The 14,064-nt window shown below is 37.8% G+C and overlaps 1 protein-coding gene across 4 annotated transcripts in view; it reads right to left on the minus strand.

The window, feature by feature from the left end:
* Nucleotides 1-1,522: 1,522 nt before the first annotated feature.
* Pgant35A (polypeptide N-acetylgalactosaminyltransferase 35A) overlaps nt 1,523-14,064 on the minus strand; it is a 36,274-nt gene continuing 23,732 nt past the window's right edge. For all 4 annotated transcript variants that reach the window (XM_069316063.1, XM_069316066.1, XM_069316064.1 and 1 more), the window contains 6 exons: nt 12,528-12,645; nt 12,236-12,388; nt 10,775-11,023; nt 9,208-9,441; nt 7,209-7,393; nt 1,523-6,649 (listed from right to left, as the gene is read on the minus strand). In XM_069316063.1, the coding sequence (XP_069172164.1) occupies nt 7,259-7,393; nt 9,208-9,441; nt 10,775-11,023; nt 12,236-12,388; nt 12,528-12,645 (889 nt within the window). In that variant the 3' untranslated portion in view covers nt 1,523-6,649; nt 7,209-7,258. The remainder of the gene's footprint in view (nt 6,650-7,208; nt 7,394-9,207; nt 9,442-10,774; nt 11,024-12,235; nt 12,389-12,527; nt 12,646-14,064) is intronic.

Below are 14,064 nucleotides of genomic sequence, written 5' to 3' on the forward strand. Positions count from 1 at the left end.
TTCTGCTCGAATGCCTCCTTCAGCTACTGCAGACATCTGACATCAGGTACCTGCTTAAAACCAATTTATACCCATTGATTCGTGTTCTGTCACCTCACCCAAAACTTTTGTGCCATATCACCTCACCCAAAATGAGTATAAGTATGATGTATGTTATGTGTAAACTAGTCTTTGAAAATGTAAGAAGCTTACGAAATGCGTTCAGGCGTCAGACCAAAAATAAAAATGTAAAGAATGAATCTTGGAGAGTAAATTTTTCAATTACCCTCGACAGTGAAGAAAAACGTAAGAAATATTGAGAAGATTCGTATTAGAATTATTAATCTTACCCTTTCGGTTATATTCAACAACATATGTTTACAAGAAAGACTGCTACCAAAATATACTAATATATATATAACTGAAAACTCCACACCCCAGAAGGATTCAAACCTTGAGCTCTTGGGTTCCACCTTTCATTCTGCAGTCATCTATTGCAATGATTCACCTATGTATCTATTACATCTAGAAAAAATTCTGAGCCAGTTGACATACATTAAAAAGTAAGATACTATGTTCACCACTCTGCTCTTCTCATAATATTACTCACCAATTTATTCAACCTGTCATCCAAAATGTTATGTAAGCATGAATGTCTCTGTAGCAATAATTCTTGTGTCACCCGAGTTCTATCATTGAGGATACTTCCATTACTGGTAAGTTTCATCTTACTTTCACATTATTTGAACTTACATTATTTGAATTTACTTTTCACATTTATTTGCTTGATTTTATATGAGAATAAAATACAGGAAGGGTTACCGGGCGAGAAGTGCCATGGTGGGGAAGCCAAGGGACCTGTCCAGGAAAAAAATATTGTCCATAGATGAGAGTAGTGCGAGGGGTTATATTTACATATAATTACTAAGATGTTATCCAGAAAGGGGAGTTTCATTGCCTTCAATGTTGGACTTTCCCTTTTTTTTTTTTAGGGGTGTGGGGATGTGGAGGAATTAGCTTTCATCCTCTTGGTATTTGATGATCTAGATTTGTTACTCATTTATGGAGCTGGTGTATTCAGTTGTCTCTTCAATTGTTTGAGGGGGCACAGGAGTGTGGAGGTTGGTTGATCTTGGCCAAAACTACACAAAAAGAAGCACCAGTGTAATGTAATGAGTAGAAGGTGTAGTAGAATGCACCAGTGTAATGTAATGAGTAGAAGGTGAAGGTTGAGCAGGCATAGGTAGGGAGGTGGTATTCATGGAAGCAAATGAAAGGACTGTAAAAAAATTAAGATTGAAATACTTTCCTTCTAGTACAACTTTGTTTACTGCAAACACACTGCATTCCTTATCTACTTTCTCTCTACTCTCAGTAATAAATTATTTTCCTCTTTCATAATGCCCTCTAGGCTTCCATGCTAGGTGTTGAAGCCTCACCTCAGCTCTGACAAAATCCTCTACAAGTACTGGATGTAGCTGGTAGCTGCTCCTTCCACCGTCCAAAGAGGAACCCCGTCTCATCTTTTAAATAAAATGCATCATTAAGAGGAAATTTATTATTGTAAAATTATATAAATGAAAACATAGATTTTGGTACATGCAATTGCAAAAAACTGTATGTAAAATGTGAATTCATAATGATCACTTAAATAAATACTGTACAGTATATATGATACCTTATTTCTGCTGGGAATTACTCTTTCGTGAAGAGTTGACCTTTGTAGAATCTCTAAGGCATTTCTTAAGCCTTAACACCAAAGGACTTGAGAAATGCTAAACAAATGTTTGGCAAAGAATTCTACAAGATCATTTGGCTATCACATAAGTGGAGCAGTCACCACTGATCTGCATTCAGAACAATGTTTTTCATCAATATACAGTATATGCTTATGAATATATTGTATACGAAACACATGCATGCTGATACACACACACGTAAAGTCAGCCCTTAATCTGCACAACGAATGCATTCTTGTAAATTTTTGTGCAGAAGAAATTTGTATCATGTGATGTTAACTATTTGGGAAGTACAAATGCATTCCTTAACTCCAAAAGACCATTTTCTGTCTAAATAAAACACTTTCTGAATGTTATTACTTAATACTCTCACTACTTTCCAGCTACAAATACAGTAAATAATACATTAAAGAATGTTTACATGCCATGATGCAAGCATATTATCCAAATGTGACAAAGATAGTATGTGGTTGTCAAATACTAAATGACAACACAAACAGTACACTTAAGAACACAAGAATTATGAAAAGAGCAGAAGGCCTGTCAGCTCGTGTGGCAGCTCCTATCTATATCCACCCAAACTCATCCATATGTGTAACTTATGATTGAAACAATGTTAAATGATCCCATCTCTATTATTTTACCTTGTAATTTGTTCCATAAATCAACAAACCAGTATTTACCCACGTTTTTCCTAAATCTAAATTTATGCAAGTTATACGCATTGTTTTGTATTTTATCATGTTGATATATTTAATACCTAATTAAATATGTCTTTTGCACCTGTGCAGAGTTAGGGCTGACTGTATTTGCTTTCTTTGTAATTGTAGTTTTATCAAGGTTTGAAAATGTAGATAAATTGAATACCTTTAAGATATCTTAATTTATATTTAATATATTTGGCACATGTATATTACTGTACAGAATATTACCTTTCGAAGTTGTTTACATTTCAAATTCCAATACATGCTACCGCAGCTGATTTCTAAGTGGCAACTATTATCAACTATACAATATTTTGACAGAAACAATGATAATATCTATACAAAAACAAATATCATTTGCCTCTGTTTTACATTACATAAAACTTATATAAATTAACACAAGGTTAACTTTTATTCCTTTCTAGAGTCATAAAGTTAACAAGCTGTCATTTATTACTACTGTTTAAAAGGACTATTCAATTTTACACCTAATAAGTACTTAATGGTAAAAAAGCTCTCCATTTCCACCATCATAAATATACATTATGTACAATTAAAAATTCATTACACTGATATTTCAATACTGATAATGATAACATCACAATGTTTCAATGAAACCTGAGAGAATATTATACACATCACATAGACATGCATACTTAAGTATCAAAGATTATATACATGACAGCTAAATGGAAGTCTTCGAATAATAAAAACACTGCAGAACTTCATTATAGTTCCTTTACATCCTTTATGTCATCTGGAGACTCCCTTTCTTGAAGGAATGTGATATCTCAGAATTTACAACAGCCTTCAAGAGTTTAAACACTTTAATGAGTACCTGAAAAATCTATTAAAAATTGCACTTGTGATGCATTTGCCACTGAGCTCCATTTGAGATGCATTGAGATGAGATGCATTTTGCCACTTTGGATAAGCACCTCCAAAGGATACCTGATCAACCAGGCTGTGACTCATACGTCAGGCTGCGAGCAGCCGCGTCCAACAGCCTGGTTGATCAGTGCAGCAACCAGAAGGCCTGGTCGACGACCGGGCCGCGGGGACGCTAAGCCCCAGAAGCACCTCAAGGTAACCTCAAGGTAGGAGCTACATGAAGATGCAACTGAGGATACCTACGTCAAAAATGATAGCTTCAAGGAGCCATAAGGGGCTCCCCCAGAAAGCTTTCTCTGATGAAGAAAAGCAATGTATAGGCTTTTTTAAAAGTGGGATGAAACATGCCCCACTTCTTGCTCTATCAGTTTGATGCAAATTTTTCTTATGAAACCTTTACAACCTTTACTAATACAGTATCAGGCACTTTATCTCCTAGACTTCAAGACAAAAGTATGGTGGCCTTCAGCCAGTGTTCGAGTTAGACAAGCTTCACTTATGAAAGTTGACCATTTATGTGACGTTAGTACAAAGACAAACACAATACTAAAGCTAAAGAGACCATCATGAGGAAATAAGGTATTTTGTGTAGAGCATTGTGACTATAGTATAGGGCAACTTATTATCAAATTCAATGGTCCATGAAGAGTACTAAGCAAAATAAATACCAATATGAAAAGCGAACTCATGAGTCTGGGAATGTATTCAGTTGCTACCCCTGACAGTGTGCGCGTACAGAATGGTACACCAAAATAGTACAAAAAGTACAGCATGGTAATCTAAAACAAAGCCTCCTCATACCTCACTAGAGGAAACTATGATAGAAGCACCATGAAGCCCCATTTCTTAAATACTGTTATTTCTCCACAACAGTGTTCAAACATTACTGCTTGAGGCTTTCAGTCATCATAATGCTACTTGTTCTACCAGAATCATTTACATTTAATTTGCTCTATGCTAATGTTATAATTAGATTAGTTTTTACAAGATGGAGGTTACTTTGGGAATTTTTAGTGTTGATATCTGCATGTAGGAGAGTGACCCATATTGCAAAAAATTGGCAAATGTAGGCAGAACCGAGTTCCAAAAGAACCAAATTCCTGGAACTCTGTCTATTACGAGCACCGTGACCATGTCTTTTGTTCCAGGCAGGAAAGAAATGGAGAGACTGATGGTCCATTTTAAAGCAATACTTGGCAGTCAGATGTTCCTCGCTACTACAATATTTTACTTTAATTTTGAACAACTAGAAGGACTGCATGTTAAACTGTGTTATTTACAAATACAAAATGTCTTTGATTTGATATAGGAATATATTTCCCAAATAGTTTAAATTAGTTCAGTTGTGTACAATCTCAGCAGAAAAATATCTAGTGTTTTATAATTTGGGTTGACTAGCACCTTTACCCCAGCCCAGCACTGAAGAACGTGTTTATCAAGTTCAATATACCCATTTCATCCAGTGCCATCACGAAGAGGCTCTTCTTTTCTGGGAAAAGGACTGTCAAGCACTAAATAATAATCCCAAGTCATAACTTTCCATGTGAGCATTACAAAACAGAACATTTTGGAATTGGAGAATACAGTGCTCTATTTTAAGAATGTCTGTGTAAAAGTTCATGATATTGGCAAATGCTTTTGAAATTTGTTTAAAAATTCTTACCTGAAATCATCATTAAATTACAATTTCAGTCTTCAAGCTTACCTTTTGCAGGTTAAGCAACTTATTTTGAATACTAAAATGGAACCCAAAGATGTGGCAGCCATGTCATTTGCATGTGACTTGATAACTTGGATTGCTTTCTGGGATTCTCATGATATAATGGTGCTTACAACATCTTTCCATTTTAGGTGCCATAAACTCAAAGTCACCAATCAAGATGATGTTTGGGGCTGGATTTGTGAAGTTTTCTAAACAGCATTTGATATTCATTAGTTGGTCTTTAAACTGCTGTGGATTTGCATCTGGTGACTTGTATACAAGAACAAGAATTACATTTAGGACTTTATTGCTGAAGGAAACTACTAAACTGCATAATGAGAAACTTCTTTCTTCACTTAGATTTGACAAAGTATACAATTTTAACTGAAGCAGATCATCCACACATGACTTCTAACAACTTATTTTATTAAATACTGTATAAATTATCTGTAGTAAAATGTTGCATGAATTTAAAACTTGTTCTAGTCAACATTTTGTTATCGATTTATTTTTGGTTTTGATGCAGTCTAAGCAATTTGAGTAGAGTTGAGTACTCCCATTGTTGTGATGTCTAATGCTTTATCCAGTGGTCTGATAATATTATAAAAGAGCCTTCAATTAATATTCCTTCAACTTCACTTCTTAGAATTTCTCTCTTTTACAAAGCAGTTGCAGTATTCAAAGGATTTATAGAGCATTAGTCTTTAGTTATGCAACTCATCCAGTTTTAAAGTACAGTACTGTTAATTTCTTATAATCTAGGGACAAAGTTAAACGTCAATTTAACTACAGTATGTGTAAATGACCTATGAACTGTGTTAGTTAAGATGAAACAAATGTAAGACTGGCCAAATACACTCCTTATACAAGACAAAATAGAACAGCCTTTTTTGGGTTGTAATTTAACAGATGCCAGTAACTACTGTATAAGCTCGCTTATCTGAATTACATGGAAAGGACCCCCTGCTGGATAAGCCAGACATGCGGGTAAGCAGAATTCATACCGAAGAAGTCCAAACATTAACATTCACCATTTTTGTACCACAAACAACATAATTTGAACTGTCACACACAGACAATAATTATATAATATTCCAATACAGTACTGTAATTAATTTTAAACAGAAAGTTCAGCTTACTTTGTTGTAGTTTGTCTTCTTGATTGATGCTACACATCTTGAAGTTAAGAATTCTTGAAAATTTACATAACCTAACCTAACACAACACTAAAATTAACACTTAAAAATGCTGTACAGTTCATTAACTTCGCAAAGTTAGTTTTGACTCCCAAGCTGCTGAAGCCTCACTGGTTGAAAGCCTTTGGCTTGCTTGTGAGGCTTCACTGGTTGAAGGTCCTTGGTCCTCCAAAAATACACGTTTCCAATTTCTGGATTAGCACAGTTGGAGGAAACATTAATTAGCATATCAACACAAGACATTAGTAAACTGTATTTTGTTGTCTGTGGTGTTGGTTCTTCATTGCCATCTTCGTCTTGCTCTTCATCCACCTCACCAGTAACAGACCGGAGAAACTCTCCTCCGCACATCACACCATAGCCTGGGTTGTTAGCATCTCTTTCTAGCCATTCAACCACATCCAGTCTTTCTAAATTTCCACCAGCATTTCTGAAAAACTGTCAGATAACACAAAGATCTGTAAAAGTGGGCTTCGGATAACTGAGCTCATACAGTACTTCTCCAAGAGATACACAGCTCAAAACCCTAGTGCTAGTAGGGTCTTAATGTACTGTATTAAAAGGATATTTACCATTTTCAGACTACTGTATTCCACAAACAAAGTAACTGGACAAAAATGTGTTAGGTAACAAGTTATGAACAATATCAAATTAATTATAAATAGAAAAAAATAGTTGCAACTGTGTGTCTGATAGGAGTTACTCTACTTGGTCTCATTACTGCTGTTATAAAAGATAACTTGAACTTGGTATTTAAGAAAAGGCAAGTAAATTTAACATATAAAAATCTTTAAACAAAAATATAATGTCATTTTTGATACACAGTATCTTCCAGTTAATAAGTTTAACTTTTATAATAAACATTTCAGGATAACCTTCATTTTTGTAAAGATCGGCAATTGACGTGAGTATTATTACAAATTCTTAGCAAAATTAAAACACTCAAGTTTGGCTTAAAAAAGATACGCTACTAAGAGCACTTCGAAAAAAATACAACCTTAAGGAATCCAAAGCCATTTAAGACCTGTGGAGTCTCCTTGAGCAGTTCTACAAAATGTCAACAAGGTCCCACGTTGCCAACTTGGGTGTAGAGCACATTGCCATGTTCACAGATGCTCCCAACTTCTCTTCCTGAGCAGATAAGCACAACCCAACAGCTATGTTGTACAGAGCTATACCCATCTGAAAGTACATTTGGCATTATTGATATCCAGTGAAAATCAAGTATGACATTTCTTAATGGTATGCTGAGGTAATTATTTTACTTATCACTTCCTTAACATTTTCATCATAATCAAAATCTGTCTCAAAAGCGTAATTTATTTGTTGCAGCATAACAAATACAAGAAAAAGAAAAACGTTGAATGTACAGTAATGAAACGTCATTTTTTGGGTGAGCCACGGAAGCTCCCTGGAGCTATCAGACTGATATACACTATGAACAAATCCACAAGGGACGTGACGAGGGTTCGAACCTACATCCGAGAGGATCCGTGTTCACTTGATGCATCATGCTACTGTGATTTCTGTGTGAGATATACGCTATATTAATCTGGGGCATCAATCAATGAAGTTCTGCTTAGCGGGGATCACAGGACAGAACCTGGCCCCCCCTCAGAGAGGCACAGGGAGCAATGACCTATGGAAACCCCTCTAAGGTTGGGAGAATTCCTTGTCTGCCATCGACTGGGGTTAGGTACCCAGAAAGGTAGGTATAACAAAACAAGCCCCACTTGGTAAGAAATTGCAACCAAAGACCAAACAGAGAGACAGAATTCCCCCAAAAAACATAAGGAAAACCAGCAAATGTCATTCACCGCCGCTTGTCCACGCAGCCCTCCCCTTCCCGGAACCCCGCGCCGGCTACTCACACCTCAGTTCGGAGGCTGAGCATCAAACGAAACTGCCGATCGGAGGGAGGTAATGTGCCAGGGAGCCTCTGGGGCTTACCCAGATAATGGCATTTCATTACATTCAATGCTAGTTTTCTGTGGGGAAGCCTCCCTGCCCCTAGCTTCCTGGAGCTATATAACCAAAAACAAGTAACAGAGGGACTTATACAGAAGGCGGCCGCAATGCACACATCACTTCCAAGGCGAGACAAATGGCTGCAACCTGCGACCCAAAGCCACACATGAACGACTGGGACCAGGTACATTTACCAAATAATGGGCACCCAGGACCCTGTTAGACATCCAAAACCCCTGTGCCCGAATGTCAGCCCAAAACATGTTGCCAAACATGGCAGCCAAAGCAGCATGCTTACGAATGTCATGGGCATGCGGATAGACCGCAGGCTGGCCAGACCTAATTAACCTTGCTGACGACATGAGAGACCCGAGCCCTGTAACAGGGAACAAGGGAAATCGGATCAACCCAAAGCGCGTCCCCGGCCACAGAAGCCGAGGCTCACAGGTAATGGTGTAAAGCCGCAACCGGACACAACACATGATGCGCCCCCGGCCTGACCAACCAAGCATCAATAACCCAAGGGCCCCACTGGAAGCCCACCGTCTCATTCTTCACCAGAAAAGAAGGAGACGGCTACAACCGAACAAACCGACTACCAGCACCGAAAGAGCAGAAACCCCTGCGCCAGAGGAGAGCATGAAGCTCACCAACCCGATCCCCAGAGGCGAATGTTAACAGAAACAGAGCCTTTGAAAAACAATCTTTAGACTTTAGGATAAGTTAAATGTCAAAAGGTGATTTATTGGCAAGCCCTGGAACCCCTTAATGACAATGGAGCAAGGAAGGCTAAGGTCGGAGCCCCAATTTGAATAAAAGCCTACATTCTGTAGAGAGGGGAAACATTCTCTTATTCAGCAATAAAAATTGTGACCTGCACAAATTTTAAACACTAGTTTTTTTTTTTTAAGTGAACATAATATCCTGTTAAAAGTAGAGTATAGCTTGCTTGGCAGAAATAGACAATCAGGATAACACCTTGTCTGGTTATTAGTCTTCATGACAGGTACCAATCTTATGACACTCACCTGGTTATTGATCCTCCATTCCTGAGAGGCTCCCATCTCATGACATTTCCCCATCCGTGGTCGATGTTCTGAAGCTTCGAGGCATAGCAGTTGTGCGAGAACAAGCTCATTACGATCTGTCTGATAGAAGATTTGGCGGTTCCATTCAGAGCATTTAGATAACACTAGTTTTGATCCTTTTTTTGAAACATCTTCCTCCGATTCCACACACAGGTTGCTCCCAGTTAAGCGTATCTAAAAAAATAATTTGCATTAATTTCATAAGTAAAATAATTTATCAGATCTATGCTGTAACTCCTGTATTGTAAACTTGAAAAATGAAAGTACAGTTGCCAGAGAAATTCACGAGAATACTGTATTACAGGTAAGTATGAGAGAAATTTGTGAAAGTACAAATTAAACATTATTGATTTTGCATGGAACGTCACATGCCTAAAAATTAATACCCAAGGATGGACTGAACTGAACTGTCATCTCTCTTTTCCCTTTCATTTGTGTGGGATGGGTATTAATTATTGATTTTTTTTGTGTGAAAACAGTAAAATAAAGACTACCAAGAGATACAGTATATCCATGGAAGAGGTAAATGAATCAAGGAGAAGCTGAAATAATATAAATCTGTGTGGCTAAGGTATGTGAATAAAATTACTGTTGAAAAGATCAAATTGTGTAGTACTGCCCTTTTACAAATACCTATTTAATACACATCTAAGACTACGCTGCAGGGTGAATTTTATATGTATTGATTCAAAATGCTTAAACCTCAGATCTAACCATGGCTTATTTTGTTATAGTTTAATAAGTTCCACTTAAAAATATCAGCAGAGGAGACAGCTTTCTGAAAGGATCACGACATTAATACCAGCAGAAAAGGAAGAAAGGTCTTACTCATATGAGATGACAGCAGAAGAGTAAGGTTTAAAGGCAAAGGAGCATCAGCTGCTTATTAAAAGACCAAACACCACACAGATACAGTGAGACCTTGGAACATACACCAAGCAGCAGGAAGCCAACATCCTACTGGATTACCATAAGTGCCAAACACAAATATTAGCAGTGGCCATATTGACAAAGAAGCCATCAAACTAGCAAATTTATGATTATCAACTTGAACAGCATGAGTACAAATAGACTCACATAGCAGCCATAGGGCAATGTGTACAAAGCACCCTCAGCTGGACAAGCCAAGCTTCAATAAGTAAACAACCTTGCTGAAAGGCAACCACGGATTAACAAACATGATTGAACAAAATTCAAGGTATTTCACAAAAGTCACGAAGCTCACTCACCCAACAGCCAGGGGTCAGATCCAAGAAAATATGCCTTGGAAAAGAAATCCTTAAACCGAGAGAAACCCAAAAGTGAGGAGACAAAAATGCTTAAACCCAATCCAACAACTAATAAGAAAAAATTATACAGAATTCCCTGAAAATAATATAGAATTTAGGGGAAATTTTATATTAATTCATCACAAGAGATGACTATCAAAGGAAGGAAGAATTAAAAAATGACTAGATAATAAAAATAACTTTCCAATTCTTAGTAGATATGGTAATTTGTTACTGACCTGCCATTTATGTATATAATTCCTAGTTCGTTTATTCCATGGCTGAAACTGTCTGACACCAAGCATTGGTTGGTCTTTGCCATTCTTTCTACCTTTGCTTTCTTCTCCTGGGGAACCGAGCTCTGGGTATACAGTGCTTAGATACCATGAAAAAGGCTTACACCGTAGATCTTTCCGAAGCTTTATTCTCTCTGAAACATTACCATACTCCACTCGCTCTGCTCCTGGACGAATTTTAAAGAAGTGCTCCTAAGGAGAAAAAATATTAGGTTATATTTTAGTGAAATAAAAATTACCTAGGACAAATTTATATAACTACGTACTACAATGAAGACAGAAATAAAGGCACCCATTAATAAACTGTAATTTAAATTCTCTTATATGAATGCAAGCCAGTATTTATTTTCATTACATTTACTAACTTTCAATAGAGAAATCATTTTTCTAAAAATGATGGAAGTATTTTCTAAGAAACAGTTATTAATAACATTAACCCTTAACATGAAGTTCTTAATTTTTGTGCCTAGGAAAAAAAAAAAATTATAGAATGACTAATTTGAATCCAAAATGTATGGAAAGGTGGAAATAAACTGAATATCTACATCGTAGCCAATAAATCCGGGACAATATCCTAGGAGCAAAATTTAACTCACGAGATCCCAAAATTAAAAAGCTGTAACAGAATTTAAACCCCAACCAATCCCTGAAACTCTTATGGATTGAATCCTGCTAATATGCATTCTGGAGGTCCAGTGAAATATCTTATGAATGGCTCGAAACCACCTGGTAAATCACAGGCATAGTGATCATGGGATGTAAGATTTACCCACGACAAATCAAGGATCATCTGCCTCTTGGGAGAGTTCTGTATGACAATGAGAAAGATACAGGATTTAAATATTTGGTAAAGGTTCATAACCAAACACACCTCTGCTAAACATCTCCCTAATGTGTGTGTGTAGTACTGGAGTAGACAGCTGCCTCACAATTTGAGATGTCTAATATGGATGCAGGAACCACACACACACACACACACACACACACACACACACACACACACACACACACACACACACACACACACACACACGAGAGGTACATGAATACCACACACAAAGCTCAGACCCTTCAGAAATCCACAAATCATAATATCACAAGAGTTTATCATGAAATGGCTCACAAGATTGCTTGGTGATGCGCTACTGTCAAACCATCTTTCCAAGGGAGCTTGAGCTTATGTAAAACTTCTGTATTCTATAGCAGGTGACTTGTCCAAGATGTGCAGTTGATCTGATCTCCACAAGCTTCATGCCCTTTTGAGATAAGAGAAAATTTGAAATTGTTCTTATCCCAGGTGGGCAAGGGAAGTCATCCATTGCCTAATGTAACCACAGTGTTCTGAGGATGTTGACATACTAAGCTTGAGGTAATAACAAATATGTTCATGCAAGTCATCCCTACCTTATACTCATCCATCCAAACATGAGCCACTCTCAATGAATTTCGCAAAAGGGAGTCCTGTCCTCCTGGTCCACCATATGGTCGCCGGCGCCGGAAAATATGCCCTACTCGAGAACAAGGGATGATTTCAAGCTCACCGCCACACATCCATATCTTAAATGAAAACAAGGAAAATCAGCTCAATTCCCACACATTTTAATTTAGATATTTTTTGAACAATAAAAAAAAATCAGCCCACTTCATACAATCTAGAGAATTATTTAAAACATATTGTTCATTGAGAGATACTCACCCTAAATGACATTTCAAGATTCTCTCCACCCCACACATCCATTCCTTCATCATATTCACCAAGTTCCTTAAAATAGTTGCGATTCATGGCAAAAAGACCTCCAGCCATGGTAGGGGATCTACAATGAGAAAGAAAACCAAAATTAAGATTAATGAAAATCAAAATGTATAAATTTTTTTATAAAAAAATTAGGTTATATGAAAAGCAGCTTCCTGATCAAATAATTTGATTACAGTACTTCCTAAGATGTGCTATGTTCACAGGATAGGATTGTGAACAATCAGGCAGAATGAAAACTAACACCGGCAAGAGAGAGATCATTTCAAGTAGTACCTGCAGGACCATAATAGGTGTTAGGGAGCCACTGGAGAACATTTAATCCAATCCAGAGTAACAGATGAAGGTTTATTCATAAAACTGAAAGCCCTTCCAAACCCTACCTTGGCATCACAAGTGACAGGATGCTAGCCGCCTCTTAAAGCCTAAGGTCCGTTTTTGGCGACTCACCTTAACACCCCCCATACCATTTCCCATCCAGGAACCCCCCCCCCCCTAAGTGTTTACAGCTACAGGAGAAATTGCTGTATCTTTAATTACCAACTGGCCTGTCTAGGTACATTCACAAATCTCACCAAGCAACATCTCTGCACACAGCTTGGTTTCCTGACCCGAGCCACCACACACACTTCATGTAGCAAAGAACATGTGCATACATGGAAGCTGGCCCACAGAGGAAGGAATAGGAACAGCTGAATGATATGCTTAAAAAGATGTTTTTCATATTACTGTCACAATACCACTTTCTAAACACCCTTTGATTGACTCGTTAGTTTGCAGTACTGTATCAATTTTCTCTGAGCAAGTTCCAAACCTTTCAAATCTCTGCAACCCAAAAGCTTATCCACCACCGAGATGCTAATCCTAGTCTAAGAGTGCCACCTCGATTAGTACCGGTTCCACTCAACCTATATTCAACGACAGGTATTCAACCACTGTTGAATACTTGTCTATGATTCAAAGGATCAATGTCCCTGCAGTCCAGTTTATGACTAGGCCTCCTGGTTGGTGGTCTGGTCTTCCAGACTGTGTGACATGGTTGCTCACAGCCTGATGTTTGAGTTACAGCCCAGTTGATCAGTTATCCTTTGAAGGTGCTTATCGAAAAGAAAGGCGTCCTCCCAAGGAGAAGGCATGGAGGAAGCCTGCGGTGTGAATAGGGAAACTCCATAACCTTGGCAAAACTAGAGGACTCTGCTGCCTCCATGCTTGAGAGGGAAAGGGCAACCCCCTGGAACTTCCTGAGCATAATCCTACCTGACTTGGAAACCCTCAGATGCTCTGGAGCTGGAAGCATGGAAGGTGGGGGAACAAACAGAAGCATGGCATACCATAACTAAAGGGAATGGAAGAGGAGGCTCAACAGTACTATTGATATATAGTACACAAGACACACACACACACACCCTCACTCCCCTCGGTTTTGCGTTTTAATCCTGCTTTGCAAGTTAAATCTCACTATGGACTCTCTAGCAGCCCG

The sequence above is a fragment of the Procambarus clarkii genome, chromosome 82, assembly GCF_040958095.1.
Source record: "Procambarus clarkii isolate CNS0578487 chromosome 82, FALCON_Pclarkii_2.0, whole genome shotgun sequence".
Taxonomy (NCBI): domain Eukaryota; kingdom Metazoa; phylum Arthropoda; class Malacostraca; order Decapoda; family Cambaridae; genus Procambarus; species Procambarus clarkii.